The sequence below is a fragment of the Pungitius pungitius genome, chromosome 9, assembly GCF_949316345.1.
Source record: "Pungitius pungitius chromosome 9, fPunPun2.1, whole genome shotgun sequence".
Lineage (NCBI taxonomy): Eukaryota > Metazoa > Chordata > Actinopteri > Perciformes > Gasterosteidae > Pungitius > Pungitius pungitius.
Window position 1 is genome coordinate 684,967 of NC_084908.1, and position 26,988 is coordinate 711,954.

Sequence of the window (26,988 nt, forward strand, 5' to 3'; positions counted from 1 at the left end):
GGAGTCGGTATGGATCCTCTCAATTCACACGCGGGCATCAGCACACATGTCGAAAAAAGTGAAATAAGGATCACAGCATAAAAGTAGTGAAATCAACTAGGGCTTTATTAGAAATGCCATTATATGACTTTACTTGACCTGCAATTCTATTATAACGGTATGGAACGGTTGTGGATTCCAGCCTGAAAATCTATGAGAATAGAGGTTGGATTCTAAAGCATCAACAGGTGTGTGGTGGAACAGTGCAGGGAGATAGCAGGAAGGCTGAAGTGTGGAGGATCCCCAGTTCAAACCTGCTCTCTCAGAAGGAGGGTTTGGTTGCAGTCAGGGCTTCAAACTGTAAACTTTGAGGTTTGTTTTGAGGTTTAGTAAACAATCCCAAGGTCTAATATGAGAAACAGACACAATGAGGCATGTGCTTGAATAGCACAAGGGAACAACTGAAGGGCTGCAGGCTCCAACCTGCTGTCTGAGGTTGTGGGTTCATGCCCCTTCATGCAGACATCACTTCTGCTTTGAAAGAGTTTTGAGGTTTGAGTAGCAGTCTCAAGGTTAAATACGAGAAACAAAGGGTTGGTTAGTGTGTGGTGAATTAGCACAGTGGAAGAGCTGCTGGCACAAGCCTGCACTGCACTTGAAGGTTGTGGGTTCAAGCCCAGATGTGGAAATAGCATTTAAAAATAGTTTTGAGGTTTAGCTCACATGCTCAAGGTTAAATAGGAGAATCAAAGTTGCCAAAATGTGACCAGGACTGGTAGTGTAGGGGTGAGTGCAGGGTGCCAAAAGCCTCTGTGCGCACCGCCAGTGGGTTCAAATCCCACCCGCCAAGTCTTGAGTGCACTACCGCGGAGGTAGTAGTGGGGGCATTGTCCCCACTGGTTGTTTCTGAGAAGTGAACCCTAGGGGTTATGCAGAAACACAAGGCGCGTTCGCTTGAGTTATGATGGCATTGTCAAGAATGATGAAGAATCTTTTGAATGATGAATTGACTAAATTTGATGTTAATTGCTTTTAGCACTTATTAGCCATGCTACGTAGCCTATAGGGTTCCACCTTTTTGACGGGAGAGAAGGCCGGATGAGTCAGTAAAGATGAGCAGATGTGTCTCATTCAGTGGTCACACTGACATGAAACTTATTACAGCCTCTGAGGGCATTTTTCAAGACAATCACATGTTTGTCTACTTCAGGGCATCCTGTGGACAACCTTAAACTGACAGTCTGGCACAGGGTGTAGATTTGTTTACCCTTGTTAGTGCATCCACCCTCCAATTCTCTGTTACATTCTCTGTTACATACAGGAAGAGCCACCATGTCCCTTGAGGGTTGAACCCAGATAAGGTTTAAAGTACAGATATTTGGGGCATTTGGAATTAGTGACAGGGACGTGTAGGTTGCTCCATCTAAGATCATTCCAGTCATGGGAAAAAAAATATTGTGAACAGTGAGAAGTAATTTCTTTCACATGGATTTTTATTTTTGTTCAACCAATTCCAGCAGACAAGTGTAGAAATAGCATATTTAGAAATATAGTACTTTCAGAAATTCAGGTAGCCTATAGGTAAGTAGACCTTCTGTAAACTATGTTTTTTTAAAGTAGACCAAAACTTTCAAGTACGTTCAGAACATTGGTTATTTTTTCAGACGTGGACTCAGTTACCCTGGTCCTTAAACCAGTCATCTGGTGCAGTGTGGGTTGGGTGTGGGTCCTTGTACGTCCACGCTAGCTGCTAATTGTGTTGCGTTGAGGTGATACTTGAGGCTCGATGTGAATTCCTTGTTGCACAGCTTGCACACAACCACGCTCTTATCGACGCTTCCATCCGTGTGTTTATTATAATAAAATGTCCCATTCACGGGGCCACCCGACACGGTCTCGTCAGCTTCTTCGTTCATGTTCATTGTGGTTTGTTGTTGTCTGAAGTCATGGACGCTAGTTGGTGCTCCGGTATAATCGGTCCCCCCGAAACTCATCCAGTGAGAAACGTTCCGCGGTTCAAAAAATAAGTGTAAAAATGCGTAAAAAATGTTTAATGTGTTATTTTCTGTGTAATTAATTAATCAAACGCAATTAACGCGCTAAAGTCCAGGCCCTAGTATATTCATTTTATTTTCTACTACTCCAATGATTTTGGCATCAATATCAAATTCCATTTATCTTTATATTTCTTTTTGTTACTAAACTTGTTACTAAACTTAAAACAACAAAGTAATTTGCATAGTTGGATAACTCGTGATACCAGAGTGAAAAGAGTAGTATATTATTTTTGCGTTTTGAGAAAACATGCAAACATTTTGACATTTGAAAACTGTATTGTATGTACAGACTCATAAAAAAGGTGTATATTTTACTTACCAATAAGAAACGTCAGTAGTACACATTAGTGTTTAGTTGCTGACAAGCAGGTTTTACTTTGAAGTAAGGAGTGTTTTCTTTTCCGCTTTCTTCGTTGATTCTGACTATTTTAAGCAGGCAATCCCCCTCAGTGTCACGGCTCGACCCTCAGCGGGAGCGTTTACCTTTCACCTAGAGACCTGATGTGGACTGACTGAAGTAAAGTCGTCCCTTTTCTGCAGTTTGCAGATTATATTGTAAACATCTGAACCACCATTCAACTCATATTTTTAGAGACTGATATGCATGGTGCAGTACCCGCTCTACTGTAGCAATCCTAGAAGTGAGTATATTGCTTTACCCTTTTTTTTCTTCCCTGTAGATCTCATATATCAAAGGCCTAATAGTCATCGCAGGTTACCTCTGTCGTTACGATAAAGAGCATCTCAGCGACTACGTTCGGCAGCTGAAGATCAGCCGAGACATGTAGCTCAGACAGGCTTAACCAGGGCCACACTACATCTTCCACTTAGCCCCCCATTCATCTTTACTATGTGGGTCAATCACCTGAGACTGGGGGCCAAGAGGCTAATCATCACCAGTCTGCACTACACAAGCTTAGCACTGACCGCAGAGCCGGACTACGGTCACTACACATCCTTATGAATGGAATACTGGTGTCACATTTCCCCACCCTACCACATGACAGATTTAACTATTGCTTTTTAATTACTCTTAAATTGTTGAAGTCTGTTAAGATTCAATTGAGAATATGACAAATACAAATGCATAATGAGGTTCACAGCTGGGTCAAAGAACAAAAGTAGTCTAGCTTTTTTATCCCATTATTTTTAGGGGGACCGATTATCCCGGAGCACCAACTAGCGTCCATGACTTCAGACAACAACAAACCACAGTGAACATGAACGAAGAAGCTGACGAGACCGTGTCGGGTGGCCCCGTGAATGGGAAATCTTATTATAATAAACACACGGATGGAAGCGTCGATAAGAGCGTGGTTGTGTGCAAGCTGTGCAACAAGGAATTCACATCGAGCCTCAAGTATCACCTCAACGCAACACAATTAGCAGCTAGCGTGGACGTACAAGGACCCACACCCAACCCACACTGCACCAGATGACTGGTTTAAGGACCAGGGTAACTAAGTCCACGTCTGAACAAATAACCAATGTTCTGAATGTACTTGAAAGTATTGGTCTACTTAAAAAAACATAGTTTACAGAAGGTCTACTTACCTATAGGCTACCTGAATTTCTGAAAGTACTATATTTCTAAATATGCTATTTCTACACTTGTCTGCTGGAATTGGTTGAACAAAAATAAAAATCCATGTGAAAAAAATTACTTCTCACTGTTCTCAGGTCAAATATTTATGCAATTAATTTTGATTAATTAATCAAATCAATCTAGTCTAATTAATTAGATTCATATTTTTAATCGAGTCCCGGCCCTAATAAAAACTGATTGAAGGTAAAAAAATAACATTCTAATGCCAATATCATTCAATTCTGCATTTCAGTTCGGTATGTGCCTTTAAGAAAGTTACGAAATGTTTATTTACACCAGAATAACGGCAGTTGCAAAGTAAAAAGCCCAGTCAGTGTATGACCGTATACCTCAGGTTTTGAAAGACACAAATGCAAAGTCCTGAGTTGGTGAATGCATTAATCAAACGTTTAAGGTAGGTCGTTATTGCCAAGAGGTCAAGCTAGACATGTAAGAAAAGCCCCTCAATATTGAGATGGCCCACTTTTCCCCAAACAAGCACACATCGGAACGGGTGTGGCTTATGTTCTTATACCTGAAGCCACATCTTGGGTGACAAGTAGAAGGGAGAAATCTCTTTTCATAAATACTTGATCTTTTTTCATCAAGTATTTTGTTGTAAAATCATGCTCTAGGATAATGTTTTTTTTTTCAATAATGGGGTTCACAGTCTTCCACAAGGCTGTCTGTGATGTAGTTGACATGCAGCAACTCCTGGTAGAAATCCTTCTCCACCTTTGTGTTGACCGTCCAGGCAACCACTTCCACCCCTCTCCGGGCCCAGTACTGAACATAGTCCCTGCAGAGAAAACACAGGGACAAAATACATGTAAAAATGAGAGTAGGCTGGCTTTTGGTTTCCCTCTTCTCATCACAGCATTGAGCCAGTTCCAAACAGGAATGTCCCTTCATTGGGCACTCTGAGGATAAGAATAAATATCCTCGTTCTTGTCGCAACGATGAGAGAATCGGACGTCAACAGGGTGGCTGGTCTCAGCTGTGGAAACTTACTCGGAGACAAAGTTTTTCTGTATGAGGAAGGCTGAGATGCCGCAGAGCTTCCACAGCACGTGATGGTGAGCCCAGTCCAACACTATGTCCATCAGTGTCATCCAGTTGTGTTTCCACGGCGACGAGAAACGTGGGGCACCATCTCCGAGGCGACTCAGGCTCCATGGACGGTGGGTCAATGCTGTGACCACTTCTGGGTCACTCTGCCGCATCTGGGCCACGGTGGACCAGAGCAAGAGAGAAGAAAAATGTAAAAATAATAAACCCAACAGCAATGCAATAAATGACAGGCCTGTGCAAATGTAGTTCTCAATCAGTACCAGTATGTTAACTTTGACAAGAGGAAATATGTATATGACAAAAAGTCAGCCTGTTGCGCTTGTACAGCTAGCATTGGTGGCGTGCCAGAGATATGGGGCCAGAGCTAAAGCATTGAGAAATGGGAGTATTGTGAACTATTTGTACTGGCACAGCTCCGTCAAAGTCAAGTTAAGACATTTCTTTGGAAATATGGTAAACAAGCAAAGTCCGCTGTAAAGGCATCACCTGAGGGGATTCTCCCACAGTGCGTCTGCTTCATACTCATCGTAGGAAAAAAGAGCTGATGGTCAAATGCTTGAGCCCATGAGAAGGAGGTGACCAGACGAAACCCATTTTACATTGTGCCATTTGACACAATTTGTAAAAACCTTTAAAATGTTCACTCATTTATTAACTGTCCCCATTTTGTTAAAGGTTTTTGAGAGTCACATACTGCAAATGTGGCCTTGTTCAGGTACAGTATACCAGAGGTGTGGACTCGAGTCATGTGACTTGGACTAGAGTCAGACTCAAGTCATGGATTTGATGACTTCAGACTCGACAAAACGTACAAAGACTTGCAACTCGACTTGGACTTTAACATTTTATTTCTGTAATAAGAGGACTTGAAATTACTCGAAACTAAAATGGTAAGACTTTGGACTCGACTTGAGACTTGTTGGCTTTGACTTTTGACTCGACTTGGGACTTGCCTCATTTTTGACTCGACTTGAATCGGGACTCGAGGGCAACGACTTGAGACTTACTTGTGACTTGCATAACAATGACTTTGTCCCACCTCTGCAGTATACTATTGACCAGACACTCACTTCCCAAAAGATTTTAAAAAGAGCGCATTTACCCTGTAGATGACTTTGGGCTCAAATGAGCAGACAATGCTGGTGTTGTAGAGGACTGGATGTTGTTTATACAGTTGTTTAAGGGCTGCAGCTGCCTGGGGAGAGAAACACATGGTTATTGTAGGTCATTAGCCAATTGTTTAGATTTGTGCATGAGACTGTAGTTCATTGTGTGTGTGTGTGTGTGTGTGTGTGTTCCTGTGCAACCACTTGGTAACTAGCCACTGTGTACCAGTAGACGTGTAGTTTGGACCTCAACAATCCGCCCCAAATTCTTTTTTGTTAGTTTTGGTGGCTTCACCTCATCTGGATGACCTTTGACATCGAAGTAGATGGTGAGCTGTAGCTTTATGCATTCCTCCACCGCCTCCTCCAGAGTGGGGATCTTCTCTCCAGCAAACCTTTCCCTGGTGACCAAGGAGACTAAATCTGTTACCCATGGAAGCAGCACACTTGACTTTGATCAGAGGGGAACTCTTCTGTACCTCAACTATGATGAAAAGGGTCTGATAATGTTCATCAGCTTCTGTCTATAAGGCATCCTACCATCTATTGAGACCCATCATGACATGTTTCTGCATGCTTCTTGTGCGTTATTACCTGAGTCGGTGTTTAGCTGCTGCGTCCAGTTTACCCAACTCGGACAGTCTCATCTGGCTGAGCGGTCCTGACCCGTTGGTGGTCCGGTCCACAGTCTCATCGTGCATCAGTATGGGGACACTGTCTGCTGAGAACTCCAGGTCCAACTCCACGCCCGTCGCCCCGTTCTTGCTGGACTAGAAAAGAACGGATCAATTAAAAGGGATTTATGTGTTTCACATAGTTGCATACTTTAATCTACCGACGTACAATCAATGCCTGTGTGGATACTATTGTGGTATAGTGGTTGTCAGTAATTAAAGGGACATGATTACCTGATGGAAAGCTAAACCCTAAAATGATATTTCAGTCAGTGTTTTAAGCCCCCTGGGCTACAGGCGCTGTGGGAGGTTGTTGGTGAGAACATGGCACTGCACACTGTGAAGGAAAATAAAAAAATCCCTCCCGTCCTCCTCTCACCTCCCGGATGGCAACAATCGTGTTCTCCGGTGCGTCGTGCCCCCCGCACCGGTGAGCCACCACCGACACATTGCCAGAGCCTGCCGTGCCCGTGGCCGGGTGTAGCACCAGCCGGGCTCGGCTGCTCGGTACCTGGGGAAACCGGAACATGGCCACAAAGAGGTAGAGCGAGGAAGTGAGCACGGTTGTCCACACCGGGCTGCGGGTCCCCAGCAGGACAAGCACGAACACGACCGAGTAGAGGGTGACATCGTCTCCTAGCTGCAGCATTGTTGTCCCCGTTGGTCCGTCTGACTTGAGCGTGTCAAACGGGCAGGATGTCAGTTTAGCGCTAACGTCAAGGGCTAGATTAGCCAACTAGCTAACGTTAGCAAGCGACGGCTAGTTCAGCTAGCTAACGTTAGGAAACAACGGCTAGTTCAGCTAGCTAACGTTAGGAAACAACGGCTAGTCCAGCTAGCTAACGTTGGCAAGCGACGGCTAATTCAGCTAGCTAACGTTAGCGAGCGACGGCTAGTTCAGCTAGCCAACGTTAGCGAGCGACGGCTAGTTCAGCTAGCTAACGTTAGCGAGCGACGGCTAGTTCAGCTAGCTAACGTCAGCTACCCGTCCTGCTAAGTGTAATTTCTGTGAACGCCCTGACTGATTTAAGGGCATGCTCAGCCCGTACAGCAGGTAAAACTATGGTTACTCAGAGAGAGACGCCTCAGAGCAGAGAGAAACCCTGCTAGTGGTCATTCAGTAACGATACACGAGAAACAGGAACTCCGTTCTCACGTTACGGCGGATGTGACAACTCAGCCACAAACGTTGCGTTTCTTCCGCAAGCTGAATACTTTTAAAGCAAGATGTTATATTATGTGATTATTAAGATCTAAATAAAATGCATGGTATTATTGAGGCGCGGTTTACAACTGGCTCTTAAAGCGGATACTAAACACAAACCGGCTGCTGAGTACATCCGGGTCAAAGGGTTTCAGTCACGTGAGTTAACGTTAGCTGAGCAGCTCGCATGTCTCCGACCTCTTAGGAGAATCGTTTTTTAAATGCGTTTCCTCTTCCATTAAAGCCTGTCATTGATCATGGTGAGCCCCTTTTCTCCCATATAATCGTGTATTGCTTTGACTGTTTTGCAAGAGATCTGTAAAATAATATGAAGGTTGAATTGAGCCACATACCACCTGCCTTTCCTGCCGCTACTGTGTGCCAGCCTGGTTAGGATGATCTATCTCTAACTTATTGTTTATTCATCGTATTAAATGTTTGCCTACAATCGCTTCTCCATGTTAGATTACTTCCGATAATAAAGCTAATCCAAACCAAACCGGGTGCATGCATACGCTCGATCGCTCATGTGTGCTGATGTCTTTAACTCCTTGAGGACTCAACCGGAAATTACAAGAAGTCACTCAACCTCACTAAAAAATAAAAAATAAAGAGCCCAGTTACCAATGTTAACATTTTGTTGTCACCTCTTGACTTTTAGCTAGTAAAATATATTTGTGTTGATGTATTGCATGTCATTGTGAAATTAAGTGCACTAAAGATTATTTTCACTATCGATTAATCTGCTGAATATTATTTTGCTTAATAGTTTGGATTGTAGAATATACCAGAATATAGTTTGAAGAACAATAGCATTGTTCTGTCCGACCAACAATAGCTGTCCGTTATAGTGTCACAGGTAATTCAGCCAAACCTCGAATGTTCATATTCATAATGCTGATACCAGTGATGTATTGCATTTTTGCTTTAGAAGTTATACTAAATGCTTTATCACATTTTTTGCTTATACATTTTCTGATCAATCAGTGTGCTAATAGCCTTTAATATCAAATGCATCTGCTATTTCTCTACAGATCAGGTCAGTACTGCTGCACAGATTTACTTCAAATATCCTCCTTCAAACATCCTGCTCCAGAGGATCGTGTCGACTTACAGGTCGGACAACTTATGATGTGCAGCCTCATTCACGAGGCCGCACACCCACCCAGCACAGCTCCCCCGGGCCGCATAAATCTAAAATCACAGGCCTGGTCAGGTACTCGGACTCTTCTGCAGACAGATACTCTATGATCTACACCCTGCCGCACATTCGACTCCTCAGAGCTGTGTCCAGGCTGAAGCTGCTGCAAACTGCAGTCGCCGTGGTCATCTTGCCCCCAGTGTACCTCTTCTACTTCCAGGGAGTCGTCCCCTTCGCTCTTGTCAGCTACACAACTGGTATAGCGTTGTTCGCGGGTGTCATGCTCTACACTGCCAGTCACTTCTTCAGGAGGGTTGTGGGGATGATGTACCTGGACCCTTCTCAGACCACGCTCAAGGTGTCCCACCTCACCTTCTGGGGCGGGCGCCGTGACCTCTACCTCCCTGTGTCAGATGTCATGACCATGGGGGATACAGGCGACTCTGTCAACGAGACGATAGTGAAACTCAAGAGATTCAGCGGTCCAGAGACGCTCTACTTCTCCACTCGCTTTGGACGTGTGGTGGACAAACAGGCTTTTGAGAAGGTGTTTGGAACTTTAAAATGATTTTTCTCAAAATGTATGGATAGTCAACAATAAATTGTATGGTGTAACTTGTTCTAAGGAGGAGGATATGTTCCCTTTTAAGCTTGTCACTAGTATGAACATTGAAACACAATAGCGGTCATTTGCCTCGTGTCCACGGTGAATGATAAGCTAACTCATGAATAAAGCTTATGGCTGGATTAGATATTTGTAGGACTACCAAGTAACCAGTGTTTACAATAACGTGGTAAGAGTACCGACTCATTTGGTTTTTAACCAGGGTCCTAACGGATGAAAGAGCCAAAACAGTGACAAAAGTAAAAGAGAGATTGTCCTAATGTACAAACAGATATATTTGTCTTTCATCATAAACAATATTTTAGACAAAAGCACAATTCATTGACTAAGATATGTTTCAGGGTAAAAATGATCTGCGCAATGCTCTTTGTGTCATACAATAGCTTTCCCTGAGATGGAATAAAAAAAATAAAAATGTAATCCATTCATTTGGATACACAATGGGCTCCCTAGAGATCCGCCCCCATAGCCTGCAACCCTATTATGACAAATGATATTGGTATATTAAATTGGTAATAACACATAATATATAATTAACCTCAACGTGGGCTGAAGTTCATTGAAAAAAAGGCCTATTTTAAGGAGCTAATGCAAATCCCACGGGTTGTTCTGACGGTAATTTAGAATTTAGAATTATTGCAAAAACACACATAAATGACACTTAATCCATGACAAGATAATCTTCACAAATATACACTATTGCATTTTGAAACAAAAAGTGATTGTGTCAGAAACACACTGTTCTTTATATATATTAGCTGGACCCAGCTATTAAAGGCCAAAGGCACAGCTCTTAATCAGCTTTGTTCCCACAGATGTGGCCGACACTGCAGTCTGAAATGATGCTGTACACACTAAACTAGCTTTTAGGACGTTAAAGGATTTTCTGGGGCGCCTCATTCCAACATCTGTTTGAAATGAGCAACACACTCAGCTGATCTTCATGTTTAGACCACAATGTGGCAGCAACATGCAGCAAAAGGCTACAACCCCAGCCACTCCTATTGTCCTGGTGTAAAGTATGCATTTAGACACATTTTGTCAAATTAGTCCAAATGCACCGTGGTCCATGCAACCATGCAACCACAGGTGTTAAAATGCTTTATGCTCGTGTTAACTACACATATTTATTGTTTATTCAGCTGGGCAGAGTGTCACTGACACTTAAGAAAATGAACTGGTGACTTTGATCCGGTCACAAGTTGTAGCCTGACATATATACATATACACACACATATATATATATATATAAATATATATATATGTAAATATATATATAATATATATATACATATATATATATATATGTGTGTGTGTATATGTATATATGACCAGGCACGGCAAGCTTGCTTTTCACTCCCCATATCGTGGCGATGGCACGGATACAAAAAAGACAAACGAATGGTTTGTATTTCGCTTTTTACATAACTGCTGTTTAAAATCTAAACGTCAATCTGCGTCAGATCGGGATTGGACTGGATGCTGTTGTGCGGTTGCCGTCACACCCTAGATAAAAGCATAAAGAAAAACACCCAGTCCACCTGTGGGTTTCCACAAGATTACTTGAGAACATGAACAAAGGAACAAAGGTCCTGGAATGGAGTTTTTTCCTCCACAAAACTCTCTGTGCATTGAAAGGGATTCTGGCAGCCCAACGGACCTCTTTCATGTCTTGAAGGGCCCTGGAGGGTCCGGCTCCACTGAAGGAAAACCCCACTTACTTGTTGCTGTCCTGCTCCAAAACGTGCAACCACAGACCCACCTCTGTTTGTTTTTGTCATTGTTAATAACAGAGACGAGCTTCCTATCATCAACAATATTGCATTGACCTCGACTCCATCCCCGCTGGATTGATTCTGCTTTCATATTCAATACAATTTCCTGTGTTTATGAAGGGTTTGTCCGCTTCTCTCTGACCCATTAGTCATCAACAATAAATAGGAAAGCACATGCAGTGTTTTTAGAAATGATGTGTAACACTCTTAAGTATGTCCGACTACTGGTGTTTTCCCAAAGAGGGAATTATCAGAGTGCGACCTGCATACCACCGTGTTTGCATCACTCCCCTGTAGTGCTTAACTATGGCTATTACTCCCCGGGGATTACACGCCACTGAATGGATCAATTGTCCAGCCGTGCTAGATCTTGCTAATCACACATCTATCACACAGGCAGCTTGTTCCCTAACTTTGTTTACCACATTCCAGATTGCTTTTGGCACAATATTTTGGATCATTTTTACACAAAAGGGAAACCTTCCTGTCTGTGAAGGATTTCCTCTTCTTTTCAATAAGCAGAAGGCTAAAATAATACAGTTTGAATCTTTATGCCGTGGTTCGTTTTAGATTTGCTAGACTATTATTTGGGAACAGTAGAAACAGCGTGGGCCTGATTTCCTTGTTGTTCTTTGACCTTTTACTGGTGTTTGACCTTGACCAATTATACAAAACTGCACTTCAGTCCTTGCATTCGGCCAAATTGCTGCTAAACTTAAAACAATATCCATACAATATCAAAACAATACACAATTAGCAACGTTTTCCTTAATGAGGTGACATTTGAATGTGCAGTGTATAGCATCTGTCACCTGATTTAGAAAAATAAGAAACAGCTTCAGAGGAAGTGGCCCCTTCAAAACCAGCTCTTCAGTTTATAATTCAGGTTGATTGGAGGTGATTTGTTTAGCTTGGCATACTGAATCAACTATGATAAAGTGCATCAAACATAGTTACACGTACACGTAACTCTTAAAAACAACAATGCAATGTTCTCTCCTTTGAAAAAAGGTAGATGCTAGTAGGTGTGTTTTTGAATGGAAGGAGCCAGGCTCGTGGATACCTGTATCTTCTAGACTTATGCTAAGCTAAGCTAATGGTTTCCCCCCCGGCTCTAAAGCCCACACCCATCGAGCGTATCAAACTTCTCGAACTGAGGGTTTGATTTGATTAAACGGAGGGATGTGCTGAAAAAAAAGACATCTCTTCATTATGGGAATAACCCAATCTGTCTGATAATGCACGGCTTAATAAATAAAAATACCAGCACAGCACTCTTTTTAAACACGTTTCCAATTGATCACCTTGACTCTCGTAGCTGACGGCCTTTTTCCAAAGTAACGTCATGTGGGATTGAACGTTTAATATTTGGGTTAGGGGGTAGGGTTAGCCTACGGGCCTGAAGTCATTCAAGTGACACATTTATCTAACACGAGTGCAAGGAGCAGATTTGTTTTCTCACCTCCTGCGGAACACAGCGCCGTGGGTTTGGGACGGACTGGCAGCTCCGGGCCACAGCGCTCTGATTTGTAGCCCAAGAGAGCGAGCGGCTTTCGCGTCCCTGGTGGCTCTCAGGGGTGGGGAGGCCTGGGCCGTGGTGGGCATAAATCCTGGTGACTGCCCGGTGGCCTGCGGAGGGAGCGCTGCACCCTGCATCGGGGTTATAATTAGAAACACACCTCCCCGCGTCCGTTCCGCAGGAAGCGGCCCGGGCCGCCATGTGTGCGCTGGGCTGAGGACTAACAAAGAGAGGGAAGTGGACACATGAGGCACGCATGCAATGTGATCACAGTCGGGTATTTGAGCCCTGCGATCACCTCGTTAGAATGCGCAGGTGGATGCGAGGGCAGGATGGAGAGAATGTACAAGACGAGGTAACGAGGCAAGGGAAATGAATAGTCATGCTGTTATTGTACGTTTCAGTCAGACATCACTGAACTATGGGGTGACACTGGAGCTCTGCAGGGTGACTCATACAAAGTCATGGGATTTTAGTGTTAGCACGCACTACCATTCCCTGTGCTCTTTATGACACATTTAGGAAAGCATGGGACAATAATGTATCATTCTTTAACCTTTAACCTTGTATGGTGCTCATTATTTTGTTACTCAGCCGTTGTTGTGGGTCTTTTGGACCTGCTGTATTTGTATAATAATGACAACTTACGTGATATCTTTGTTTTGATGACGAATTGAAACGGGTCCCACAGACCAGGACACCATACAAGGGTCTAATAAAATGTATTTACACTGACAATTTTTCAAAACCAAACAGAAATATGAACATATAAAGCTGTTTGTTATGCTGATGATACTCTGCTGAGCTCTGCAGTGTTTCACCCTCCACTGGAACTCCAAGGAAATACAAAACACATGGATGAGGCAAACTTTAACTCTGATTAGAAACCATATATATATATATTAGTAATGGGAAATCCTGTTTTAGTAAGTGAAAACAGTTCCTTTTGTTTCACAGCCACAAATACAGGAAATCCAACTGATCCCTGCTAACACAAAATAAATGCCCCTCTTTTTCAGAGGGTGCTCTGATAAGTGCAGCTTACAGTTTAACTCACAAATGCAACAGATCAATCGGCACACCTTGTACTTTGCAGAACACAGTTGGTTCTAAAAACACATAAGTACACAAGATTAAGTGATTGTTACTTTGTATTATTCCCTAAACCAGCTGCACCAACCAGACTGCAGCGCTAATATTAAGTGACAAAGAAAGAATTTGTCTTTCAAAAGTAAAAAGGAGTTCTGGGATGACGTGCTCTTGGAGCCCCACCACTTTGGGAAGCCATGTTCTTGGACACGCTTCACGGCATTCTCTGTCTCATCAGTTGTTTTTTCGCAGCGCCGAGTCCCGCCGCCCTGGTAACGCGAGCCAAGGCCAGACAAAGATCTCACTAGTGGGATGTGTTTGAAAACAAAAAGAGTTAGGATTCACTGCTTCACCCCGTGTTTCTTTCCAGAAAGAGGGGAGGGGATGTGTTGTGGGGTAACACAGGGCGAGGCAGAGGGAATCTGACAATAGACAATGGACAGTCCGCACCACAACATCCATTGTGTTCTGAGGGGAGATGTCTTCGAGTTTGATTCGCGGAGCCCAAATATTCCATCCTTTGAACTGAACCCAAAACGTCCTTTTTTTGCTGATTTTAACAACACAGCATTCTTTCACCAGGGAATCCACAGCCCAGCCCAGTTCAACTTTGATTTAAAAGGGAAAATGTGTACACAGCAGAGGACAGTCTTCCCCATTTGGAATTGCCTTTGTACCACTGGGCGGGGTCATACCCCATCTAACCATAAAAAGGGTTTTTGAATGGCTTTAAAGTCAACCTGTTGCATTGAAACCCACACAGGGAATCCAGTTCATGGTTTAACATCAGCACCCATTTGACAAACCATGCCGCACTTCCCCCAATCGGACCCAATCTTTGCTTTATCATTTCCCATTCCCCTCCCTCATTGAAGCCAGCATTCAGGACTGGTTCTCACACCCGGCCTGGAGACGGAAGCCCTGTGAGCCACGCTGCAACTGTGTATTCTTTGAAAGCGACGCCTCACTCAGTGGGGGGTTCCTGCTGAAAGGAGGAACGCCACTAGACCACGGCCTCACAGGCTATTATAGGATGCAGGGAGGAAGACTGCTCTGCTCCCAACAAAACAGGCCCAGAGTCCCCAGTGCCATTCCCAGTCCGGTTATACGTTCCTGATTGCTGGTAGGTGAGAGCAGCAGACAGGTGTCTCATTGGTTGATTGGCTGTGTTTACCTTGGCATTACTTACCAGACTGACAGTCTCCAGTTTAAAGCTGCAGGGGATTTCCTCAAGGTCGATCTCGTTAATACTAAAACAATGCCACATCACTGGCTGGGGGGGGGGGGGGGGGGAGGTAGCAAGAGGCCGTGAGGTGAGGTGGTGTGTGTGCCCTCTGGGTGCCGAGTGATATAATCTGGTCAGTTATTGTATAGCGCTGCCCCTCGAGGCTTTGAGTACTTAGCTTGAGTACAGCACAATAAACCAGTGAGGAAGTCCGTGTTTTGGTGTACATCAACGTTTGGCAGGTTTATAGCTCAATCGTACCGTTATCAGCAGCTCCATTGTGTAAAGTACAGTTTGAGTTGATGTATGTCCATGAGGTAAAACAAGCTCACAAGCGACGCTACTAAAGATAGACAAGGAAAATAAGCATTTATTTTTGGTTGGAGTCAATGTTTACAAGAAAACTTGATGTGCAAACACTATTATCTGTGATTGGTTGCAGTTCTGTCACAACAAATCATGTCTACTGTCAAACCTCAACCTGACCCTGAATCCCATGTAAATATTGGTCTTATACTGCAGTTGCTCTCTTCATTGGGTGGACACGAATAGAACTCCAAATGATGTTGCTCCAAAACTACAGGACGTGATGTGTAAGTGCCTGCCACCACATAGAACTACGGTGGCCGAGAAGGTTCAGACAAATACAAAAGCCACAACACACCCGCAAATGGCACATCACAACACGAACGCCACAACACAAAATGCAAAAGCCACAACACACCCGCAAATGCCACAACACAACACGAAAGCGAAAACGGAAGTAGCTAAGTAACTGCCCACGGGAGCGAGCGTATTTTGGAGGAACGGAGCTGGAGGATGCCAGATCGTTTAAGAAGTAAGTGAAACATGATTCCTTGCGGCTATTTAACTAACTAACGTTAGCTAAAGGGCGCCACGCATCTTTTAGCTAACGTTAGTTAAATTCTAACTGTAGCCGCAAGGAATCATGTTAAACAATCTGGCATCCTCCAGCTCCGTTCGTCAAATATACGCTCGCTCCCGTGCGCGTTCCTCCAAAATACTGTAACGTTCTGTGCCAACAAAGAGCCAGTTTATTATTACACGGGTTGGTTGTTGACTGTTGTCGGCCACAGCCACGCCATCCCAAAAACACCACACCAGTAAGAACTACAACTTCCCACAACTCCCCGCAATTCCCACTTCCTCTGTTCCCCATAAACTACACACATTACCCCGGAAGGAGCGGTACCCCAACGCTGGCCCAAGTAACAGTAAGTAATCAGAACCATATACACATTCAGGAACTTAAGACACGCTACAATACGCTCGCTCCCGTGGGCAGTTACTTGCTACTTCCGTTTTCGCTTTTGTGTTGCGGCGTTCGATTGTGTTGTGGCTTTTGTATTTTGTGTTGTGGCGTTCGTGTTGTGTTGTGGCATTTGCGGGTGTGTCGTGGCTTTTGTATTTGTCTGAACCTTCTCGGCCACCGTATAGAACCGTTCACAAATCGGTTGAAAATTGAGCAAGTTATGGTCATTTAAACGGTACATGTTTGACTACCAACATGCTATGAGTGAGCGAGCTGCCCCTTCCAAGATGGCCGCCATCTGCGGCCGTTCGACTCTATTGGCCGGCAACGGGGACGAAACATCTAGCCTTATATATATATATATATGGCTCAACATATGAACCTAAGAGGTAATGCTATGTTGTACTCACTTATTTCCGCTACTTTCAAGTTTATTTTGCTCGGTTTTAATGGATAAAACCCAGTGCCTCTGGGCTCCTCATCAACCACAATTTTCCCCCAATTCCCCAAATCTCTTGGCTTTCCCGAGCCCCACGGTTAATGGGACGGCACAGCTGATTGTGGTAAGCACTAAATACTAAATGGAATAATTGAATACTTCAAGTACAAAGCAATACCTCATTATTTTTTCGGGACAGCAGCTGAACCGCAGACACGTTTCTTTTTTTGTGATACTGTTTCCATGAAACTGAGCTGACGCTGTTAACAGATGAGCTCAGTGCACATTCATTTTTCAAAATCATCTCCCCCAAATAAGTGTGGCCCTTAGGGATGAAGAACCTCACGTTAACATCGGCAATGAGTAATGTATGTCTTTAATACCTCTTCATGAAACTGTGCATGAAAGGAATTTGGCCAAGACCGGCTATAGCTCATTTGAAGAAGGTGTGTGGCCATGTGGTCAAAGTGATCAGGGAATTACCCAAAACACCCTTTTCATTTATCATCTTAAAACCAAGATCGATTTTAACTGGACTTAAAAACATTTGCGATACTCAAGCTAAGAAACAGATGGCCACATTTTCAGTGACCAGTTTCGAAATACTACATTTTCAAGTTTTTGTGCTTTTCTTTTCTTTTCCTTTCAGAGTGGAAAGTTTTTCCTCTGCTCGGGTTAAGAGAAAAACCAGGGAGTTGATTTCCAATACCTGATGTACTCTCAAGGATACAATCTTGATGTTCCAGTCTAAACTCAAGGCCCATTCGTTCAGCGCAGACTACGCCCCACGACTACAAACTGGAGCCTGCCACTCATTATTTTTGCTTCAAACTGCCAGGGTTTTGCCTGGTATTTATTTCTACACCCACTTACACAAAGGCCGGCAGGCACACTGCACGAGTGTGGGGCACTTTTATGGCTCTTGTTTCATCGAGCTCTCTACAAAAAAAAGCCCTTGAAATGATTTTACTGTGTGTCTATTCACCTAAAGTTCATCATCCACATTTTCAGACGTGCTGCAGTTTTCAGCCCAGCCCGTGGAATTCCCATCAGCCTCAGGTTACCATCATTACACCTGCCAAGAATCATGTCGGCTTTTTTTCAGCCTGTTAGCATACTGACGTTGGCAGTTAGCTCGAAGCGCCACTGTAGTTAAATTGTTGCCCACCAGCAGCTTAACAGGGACTTTCCCGCAACAGATCATCACTATGGGCCTAAGTCCTGCGTTTATCATATTTAGTAAAGAAGGCTTCTGAGTTGTTGTGCAAGGAAGCCGATGAGTAGAAGGAGACCACCATTGTGTCCTGAAATATCCCTGTCTCAACCCCTTCGACTCTGTGGCGCTCAGAGCATCCCCCTTTGGGACCACTGGCTAATATTGGCATACAGTCAAGTTCATCACTTTTCATATTCATATTAGGGCATTTCGAGAGAACGAGAGCGAGCGAGAGAGCAATGCAGCAAATGAGAGAGAGAGAGGGAGAGAGAGGGAGAGTTCCTCCTCCAGATTCTCAGGCCTTTGCAGGTCTGTCTCAGTGGCAGAATGGACAGTTCCTGTGTTTGTGCCTGTTCCTGTCTCCTGCTGTCACCCTAAGGCACGTCGCCATTGTTTCCGCACCGAGTGCCGGAGGTCAGGGCTGCTCCCTCTCGCTCCCTCTCGCTCCCTCTCGCTCCGTCTCGCTCCGTCTCGCTGCCCAGCAGAGAGACGGAGCGGCCCAGGCTCCAGACAGAGCCGGTCCCTCCTAAACAAACCAGGGATGCAGTCGCACAACAGGCTGTTGAACATGCACGCCCACACGCATACAGACACACACATACACAGCTCACTTGCACATGCACACGTCCACCTTTTGTTGTTGTGCAGGGGAGTTCCAGGTTTTCTGGTAAACACTGTGCAGGTAAACAGACTCACAGTCTGGCACACAAGATTAGAAGATTTTATTCCGGTGAGCTGGACTCTCCCCGTGTTGAACTCAGGTGGGATTCAGTCACTTTGGTCTTCTTGACCTAAAACAGTGGATGACTGCACCAAATTGATTAGTTATGTTAATAAACTGCCTGAATTAAACCATTTTCTGAGCAATTTATTATTCCAGAATATCTGAAAAATGTCACATGGGGGCCAAATCCAGCCTGGAAAAAAAATACAGATTTCACTGAGCTGCTGTGTTCTGGCAGCTCAGTGGGATTCGAAGTGGCATGTTTATACGGTCTTCTCACCTCACAGAGAGAGTAAATTGGGGTAATTTATCTGTCAAATTACTATGAGGTTTGTTCTGGCATGTGCATTCGATGCTCTCCTCATCCTCTTAAAACAAATTCAGTGAGGTGCTAGGATGTATCACCAGCAAAGAAATCATCACAAAAAGTGTACTACGGGTCATTTTTTAAACATATTCCTCTCTGCTCTACATCAAGGTGACAGCAGAAGGCCGGGTGGCCATAACGCCATAAAGAAGTCATGTTGAATAGATCAAGGAGACTTATAATAATTGCGAAGAAACTGTTATTTTTCACAAGAGTTCAAACCTTTCATCACTAAATGACGTCTGTATTAATTGAAGCGAAAATAGTCCCTTTAGAATACTGATATTGATCCATGTGAGGTTGTTTGATGTTTTACTTGGTTTTCTCTAAACAAACACAGTTCGGCCAAAAGGTTTTTGCAAACTAGAACAGCAAAATATTGTTGCACAGATTAGATTAAATCATCCTTTATTGGTCCCTCAGCGGGAAACAAGACATGAAATACATTCAGACAGTAAAGGTTTAATAAATAAGTAAATCCCTGAAAAGGTTAAAACACACTGTAATCAGATGGAGTGGTGTGTAAGGTGTGTGTGGTGTGTTGGGGGCAGTGTTGTTGTACAGCAGTAGTGTGCACCCCTATGCCAGTACTTTAAAAGGAATGTTTGTACCAGTTCAATCTTATTCTGGCTCGCACACAGATCTGATTTTCACTCCACTGAACACCTTGCAAAACTAAATCCGGCCTTATTGCCCAACATCAGTGCCTCAGAGAGGCCTTTGTGGCTGAGCCTCATGGTTCCAGTGGTTTGGAATGAGATGTTCATTTGTGCACGTACCTCAAATGATGACTGCGCTGCGGGAGTCACGACCACATCGCGCTCCACGCATCCATCTCTGCTAATGCAAAGAGCGTAAATGCCCTTTATCTTCCTCCACATCTCCTTCACTTGCTCTCCTGAGCTCCTGTGGTGTTATTTGCTCAGCTGGCTGCAGACGCCTGGACTCCGAGCTACTTAAAGCTGGACAACTACTGACTGGTTTCACGTGTTTGTCTGAAAGGCTTCGTCATTCCTTTAACACCTTGAAACACACATTAGGCTCATTCCACCTCAACTAATGGAACTTTCATGTGTAAATTCGGCGTGTCTAAATAAACATTTAAGAACTTCAGGGAAAGGTCAAGAAAAAAGTATATATACATACTGGAGGGCACAAATATCTTTTCTATTTGTAATAGATTATTCATGGGTTCAAAAGCATCTGTGTTGAATTGCCATTGACTCCAGGTAGCTACGGCGCACAAGGCATCGGATTTGACTGTGAAATCCACCATTTCGCAGCTGAGATCAAGTTCTTAACTAATGGCTGATGCCATCTGGTCCTGATGAGGGAAGGAGCCCCACGTGAAGGCTTGTTATTTCACCGTTCACAGGCTATGAGTTTGTCCAAACAGGGGCAGAGTGTAAGTGATAGATTCCAGTGATGATTAAGTGGTTTGTTTTTACGATGACATTAGCAATCTGCTGTTGATCTCAAAGGAGCCGATATGTCATCTTTTTGGAGGGCCTCTGGCTTTTGTGGACATTACTCATCAAATATAAACAGATTCTGATCATCCACATCGGTGAAATATAAATAACCCCGTTCATACTACTTTAGTATCACCCTCGGTGACAACGTGCTGAGCCGAGAGGCCACTGGACCAATCCCACTCCCACCAGAAACCTTTCAAGAGATGGATCAGATATATTAGTGTTACATTTAATTCCCACCACTTGGGAAATGATTCTAAGTATTACAGTTTAATTGGTGGATCCTTGACATGCAGCGTTGACATTAAAACACCTTTAAAGCTGCAGCGGGGTGTGAGCGGTCCTCCGGCAATGACATACCAGATCGTTAGTTCAGTAGTATTTGTTTGTGGTTTCTAACACACTAATTGACATTGTTGTAATAAGAGATGCCTACAGGTCCAAGAGGCCGACATTAGACAAAATGCAGAATGCTAACAATTAAATAGTTCAAATGCTGATGCTTCTCAGATGTGTAATGTGGACCATGTTCCCATCCTAGATGGGTTTTAGGCGGACGGGATGAAGAGTCCACGGGCCGTGTGCTGGCCGAGCAGCTCTTAAACCCTCTGACTGTGAGCCTCAGGTGACCTCGCATCAGTCAGCTCAATCAGGAAAAGTCACAAGTACTACTGACAGGTGTGTAGAATGATGAATCACTTACTCATTATAAATGAAGACAAATATACATCTCTGCAGCGCATGTGTTCATAGTATCAACAGAATCACTTCCTCTTAAAAGTCGCTCTAATTTAATTTGCAACAGCTTGCAACTCTTGAGTCCAGGGATCTGTATCCCAGCATCCACAGTGGGCCACAGGGACCTGAACATGACGTTTCTACTGTCGGTGGATTTGAGTCTGTGTGTGAGTGAAGTGGTTCTGCATCAACAGGAGGGTGCAGCAGGGACAAAGTGAACCTCTCTGTTATCAGATCATGCAGAGGAACATTAAAGTGGTGCTCATGGTATTTTAGCCCCAGACTACCCATGTGTGGCTTTATTTAACATTTCGCTGTAAATTCAAAAGAGTTGTAGTACATCATTTGATTTCCATAGCGTTTGGATTTCATTGGACTTGAATTGAATGTCTGTTTCTCCTCAGCACACTGGAATGAAATGTGAAATTCTACTTATAAAGCAAGCCTCTATCAGGCTTGGTTGGTTTATTTGTTCTGACCCACCAACATGCTTTGTCAGACTTAGTATAATCCAGACACATAAAATACTGATACGCATTGCTCTGTGGTTTCAGTGCTCTCGTGTTGAGTTGAGGTTGTGCTCTCATCATCACTGTGTGTTTTTTTAAATGTATTCATAGTGTTGACAAAATGATTTGTACAAAAGGAGAGAGCAGCACACACTCACATGCAGCCTCCTTTTGGGCAATCAGACTGTTCTTTTAGTTGTTTGTTCTACACGGTTAAGCAAACAATGAGCTTAATTTAAAGCTTCTACAGGCCTGAAATTGAAAGTTTTACTCCATGCTGAACAGTAAATATCCAACATCCAATATTTGGACTTTTTCTTGAATTTTTACTGACAATGCTTTCCCTTTAACACAAAACCAAACCAGGTTTCCTTTGGAATTCTTAAATGTTTTAAATGTGATAAATTAATTGAAATAATGACTGCAGCCCCCTCGCAATCCTGCATGAAGGATGAGCGGCTTTCAAGATGGATGGATGTGATTTAGTGACTGTAATGTACATTAGAAGGTACTAATGCTAATGTACTAATGCACAGAATATGTGATGACGATGACAAGAGTCAGACAAAAAGCAGATTGAAGTCACTATTTAGATAATAAAGTTATCATAATTGCCTTCAAATATCATAATAAATAAACCAGTCCCCTGAGGGGACTGTCGATGTCCCGTTTAGGGCACCAGACTGTCCAGCTGAGACGGCCCATCACATCATCTCATAGCCAGAGTTTACTCAGCAATTATCCCAAATTTCTCACAGTATACTCGATACAACACAAACATGCAATGACAGAGAGAAAGCTAAGGAATATATTCACAAATGAGTCTATTTGTCTTTGGTAGGTTGGAACTGGCTCCTTGTGTCAGAAGTGCATAGTTACTCTGGAGGAGCTCCATGGAACGACTGCTGTAGCCCACCAACCCAGTTTGTGTCCTGTTCTTTGTGTGCATTGTGCGTTTTTGTTGTGATTCTACTCTATTAGCATCTGTCTTTGGATTTGGCGCTCATTAGAATTTCAAAACAATTTTGGAATTTTTTAATGTCTAAGCTGCCGCGCTGCTAAGCTGCAGGTCAAGCCGGTCTGCTGTTTGTGGGGGGGGGGCGTTTTTCCCCCCGCAGCCTCCATTCAAACTGCAGCATTTCTCTTGAATACAGGCGGCTTGAGTGTTTGCTCTGTATTCTGGGCTTTTGTATCATGTGCAGAAGTAGTTACCAGACCAGATGGCGGCCTTTGTAACTGCTTATTTTAAAATGAATAATTACAATGATACATAATTAGGACTAATGACTTTTTAACACCCAGTATTCGGTTCTGAGGGGATAGCTCCCTTTTTATCAATAGATCAAAAGTGGTGTGAACATTCACGCTGTGTTGACAGAGCTGTCAACAGAGACAGACACATGGCTAAATGCCACATCTTTTTGGCAATGATATGCTAAACACACATATATGCAAGCATGGATTCACAGACCCCCCCCCCTGCATTTTTTACCCAATGCTACCCACATTAAAAATCCCCATTTTGCATTGAGACATCAGAGGACTTAATTGGCCTGGGAAGAGGCCTTGGACAAGGAAAGCTCAACAACTTGAAGTTCTGTGGCTTTCACTTGTGTGGAAAAAAATCCTAACTTGAGGATCCATGATGAGCAGAGGACAACAGTCCCATCTGGGGATAAATGACTCATGGGACTCACACACCTGCAGGTCTTTCCTCACCACACGTGACGCTCCTCTCAAATGCAAAACGCCGTATTTCTCAACCAGAGGAGCTGCGACCTTAAATTCACCCTGTTCCTAACCTAATCTGGTCCTCCCTAATCAAAGTGCTCCACGTGTGGCGTCAGTGGGCCACCACTATTGCTGTGTCTGTCGGCCCCCGGGGACACTGCTCCAAATTATGGATCTACCAGCTGTTTATGAGTGGTTATCAGACCATCTAGTGAAGACAGAGCAAGGGCTGAATGTCTGGGGAAAGCACCAGAGTTCTTTATTTAGGTTTAGTGGCCTCCTGTGGCCTTCTGGAGAACCCTTCAGACCAACCTTACCCTGCCTGCAATCTCCTCAATATGTGAGAGATTGTCTGATAGCTGCTTACATGGCAAGGTAAACCATACAGATTTACATTGCACACCCCTTAAATGAATTGCTTACTTGCAGATGTATATTTGCGGCCTTGGTTGAGCTGTGGATTGTCTGAGGGATGCATGGTAGAATGACCCACATGGGTCATTGTTCAGCAGATTATCTTCTCTAAGGATGAGATGGATAAAGATAGAGAGATGCATGCGGTATTTAAGTCATCATAAATTATTAATGTTATCCAATGCCCAAAACAACATATGTTCGCATTAAAAAGTCAAAGCCCTCTGCACAAGTTTAACAAAACTATAACAAAACTCAGACTTACCTACTGACAGTCAGCATTGGTTTTATTCAACCTCGAACATAATTGTTGCTGAGTAGCCAAGTGGCTACTATCGTAATTTAACATAGACATTTTATGAAATTGTGATTTGAATCCAAAACAAAATGTCTTTCTTGCCAAAGCAAAATCATTGTAAACCAAAACTTCAACTTTCCTTAACCTCGTCTTTGTGGCTAATCCTAAACAAACCCCAACTTAACACTAAAAATAACATTTTTAGTGTTTCTTAGCAGATTGCGGTGCAGCTTTGACAAGGGGGGCCCTGTGATGGTTGTCTGAACAATAACCAAAAGTTATGTTAATGAGTCAGATTCAACGACATTTTCCAAACCTCAACCTTTCCAAAATGAATCAGCGATTTTGTTTTTCATCAACTGATAATAATTCTAAAGAATAAGAAAAAAAATGTAGATTTTGAAACTTTGTGACCTAAAAGATGTTTTTCTCATTACCATGTACGGTATCGCCCCAGAAAGTCTCCCATGACGTTACACGTGCCTTCAAACCCCCCCTGCTGGGCCGCCGTCTGTCCCTTTTAAATGCATACATTCATCATCTTCCAGCGGCCCTGTTCCCAGTCCACCCGACTCTTTAACAGGGCATCGGTGTGTAGATTCTAAGTCGCAGCGGGGCACTGAGGGATCAGCATGCATTAGTCCCAAACGACTTACATCTATTATAAGACCCCCGATGGCTCCCTGAGGGGGGATTTTGCGGCGGAAAGCTAAACTATGCCACCCAAGGTAGTTCCACTCCCTCTGACCGACCCAGCATCCCTCTGTCAAATCATGTGACCTGTCTCCCCCCAGGAGGCAGTTACTGTAGAGCTGTTTTCCGCTGCTGAGTTTTATTGTATTTTCCCACCCATAGTGAACACCTCGTGTTACTTGTCTACTGCAGAGGAATAAGCCTTTGCACTACATGTATAATGTGAAATCATCCCATTTGGTTGTGTGTGTGTGTGGGCTGGCTTACATATACTGTATGCAAGACTGTTTTGAAAATTAAAAGAAGGATTCTGGGCTTGGCCGTAAATGTATTTCACATTTTGTCAGTTTAATGTCTAAAATATAAAGCTGTCAAGCCATCAGTCGTTTACAAATGTTCCCGTGATTGATGGAGCGGGAAATGTTCTGTTCTTATTTGTAGTGAGCTCTTCTTGAATGCCATGTAAGGAGGTGCCTTTGCATTGCAGCAAAGCCAAAACGCAGCATTTTTGCCAAAAATATGTAGTCGTAGCCATCTATGGATGGACCCTGTAGCTCGAGAGACAATCGTACGGCTACAGAATGACTTCATATCCAACCAGATTTATTTTCGCAAACTGAGGAGTCGCCCCATTCCGGCCACATGATCAATATCCACATCCACGCTAAAACAACCAATTTTCATTTTATTTGACGTTTCACTTTTTCAAAAGCATCCACATTATTTAAAAGCACCTCAGTGTGAATGCAATTCAATTCCTGCCATGGTGAGTTTAGAAAACCTGTCGGTTCATAAAGAGAACAAATGTTTGGAGGGCCGTTAGTTGTGGATGCTGCATGTTCCATCCATGTACCCAAATACGGGCTTCTTGGCTCCAGTTGTTGACTAAGAATGCACTGGGGAGTAAACCCAAGACGATCTCTAAAACGTACCCTGTGATGCCAAATCCATGGAGTGTATGATCGTACTAGCAATGTTGTAAGGACCTTCCTTCAACTTCAACTCATTCGTCCAGGTAAATACTGTGGTGATGCCATACTGGTCATTTCTTTTTGGCACATTCACACCTGGAAGCTGCATTTAACACGCACGTTGGTCTCTGACCAGCTCTGCTATAATATATGGGGGTTACGCATATTGTTGATGAGGGAATGGAGACATGTCAGTGTTTCCTTACCAGTCTGAGCATTCCAAGTGGCACCCTCACAGTTAAAAACGCCCGCATTCCTTGACGAGATGCTATCGCTGAACCGGCCGGATTGGAACTCAGAACAGAGCGTTAACAGAAGGGGAGACGTGCAAGTCGTGCATTCACATTTGCATGTGTGTTGTTCACATAGGAATAAGACACATACCTCTGAATACTTGGCAGATACACCGTGTGACCCTTCCTCTTGACTGACGATGACAATTTCTGTTCAGTGTGGAAAACATTGACTCAAGCCTGAAACCCTTTGTTCAACACAAACCTATCCGGGTTTGTGTTGAACTTTGATTTCACATGATTGAATATGTGTTGTCAGTTACCTAAAGGGAGTTTGGTTACATGTGTTTACATCTGGTCGCTACCTTGAGTGTTTGTGTCCTGCTCGTGTACCAACGCACTGTATTTTACATCACACCTACGAAATGAGGCCGTTTGACATAGAAGCTTATGAAACACGTGAGAGGACTTCACCTTGCCCCTTTGACGTGTAAAGTAAAGTTCACGATCTGGGTACCAGAAGAACTTAACCTCACCAGGGTCAGCCAGTCCAGTCCAATATAATCTGATGTCTTGCTCCACAAACCGCACTGAGAGGAAATAGGTTGGGATTCTGTTTGTGTCTTACTTTGGACCGAAGCCGTAGGACCTGCTCGGCCAGGAGGGGTCCGGCTTGACACATTAACATTCTCATTACTTTACCTTGGCTGTTAAACGGATATAATCTGAGACAAAACTACAAACAGCTGTCATTTTGAAAAACATTTATAATCTGCTACCCGAGGATTTGATGTCGTATTAGATAATAATATATTAAAATAGAGATTTTCTTTGAATAAATAAGATGTTTTACTTGT

At 43.5% G+C, this 26,988-nt stretch overlaps 2 protein-coding genes across 3 annotated transcripts; one reads left to right on the top strand and one right to left on the bottom strand.

The window, feature by feature from the left end:
- Nucleotides 1-1,671: 1,671 nt before the first annotated feature.
- On the bottom strand, nt 1,672-7,760 carry gde1 (glycerophosphodiester phosphodiesterase 1). Its single transcript, XM_037472821.2, has 6 exons — nt 6,852-7,760; nt 6,393-6,568; nt 6,094-6,199; nt 5,795-5,887; nt 4,633-4,844; nt 1,672-4,420 (listed from the first exon to the last, which is right to left on the bottom strand). The coding sequence occupies exons 1-6, from the start codon at nt 7,119-7,121 to the stop codon at nt 4,273-4,275; spliced, it is 1,005 nt and encodes a 334-aa protein (XP_037328718.1). The 5' UTR covers nt 7,122-7,760; the 3' UTR covers nt 1,672-4,272.
- On the top strand, nt 6,888-10,325 carry tmem186 (transmembrane protein 186). 2 transcript variants are annotated; one of them, XM_037472823.2, is made up of 2 exons: nt 6,888-7,013; nt 8,711-10,325. In XM_037472823.2, the coding sequence occupies exon 2, from the start codon at nt 8,924-8,926 to the stop codon at nt 9,383-9,385; it is 462 nt and encodes a 153-aa protein (XP_037328720.2). In that variant the 5' UTR covers nt 6,888-7,013; nt 8,711-8,923; the 3' UTR covers nt 9,386-10,325. The 2 variants fall into 2 exon arrangements, with proteins under 2 accessions (XP_037328720.2, XP_037328719.2); XM_037472822.2 differs by lacking the exon at nt 6,888-7,013 and adding an exon at nt 7,780-7,936 and having other exon boundaries at nt 8,711-10,309.
- Nucleotides 10,326-26,988: the final 16,663 nt, after the last annotated feature.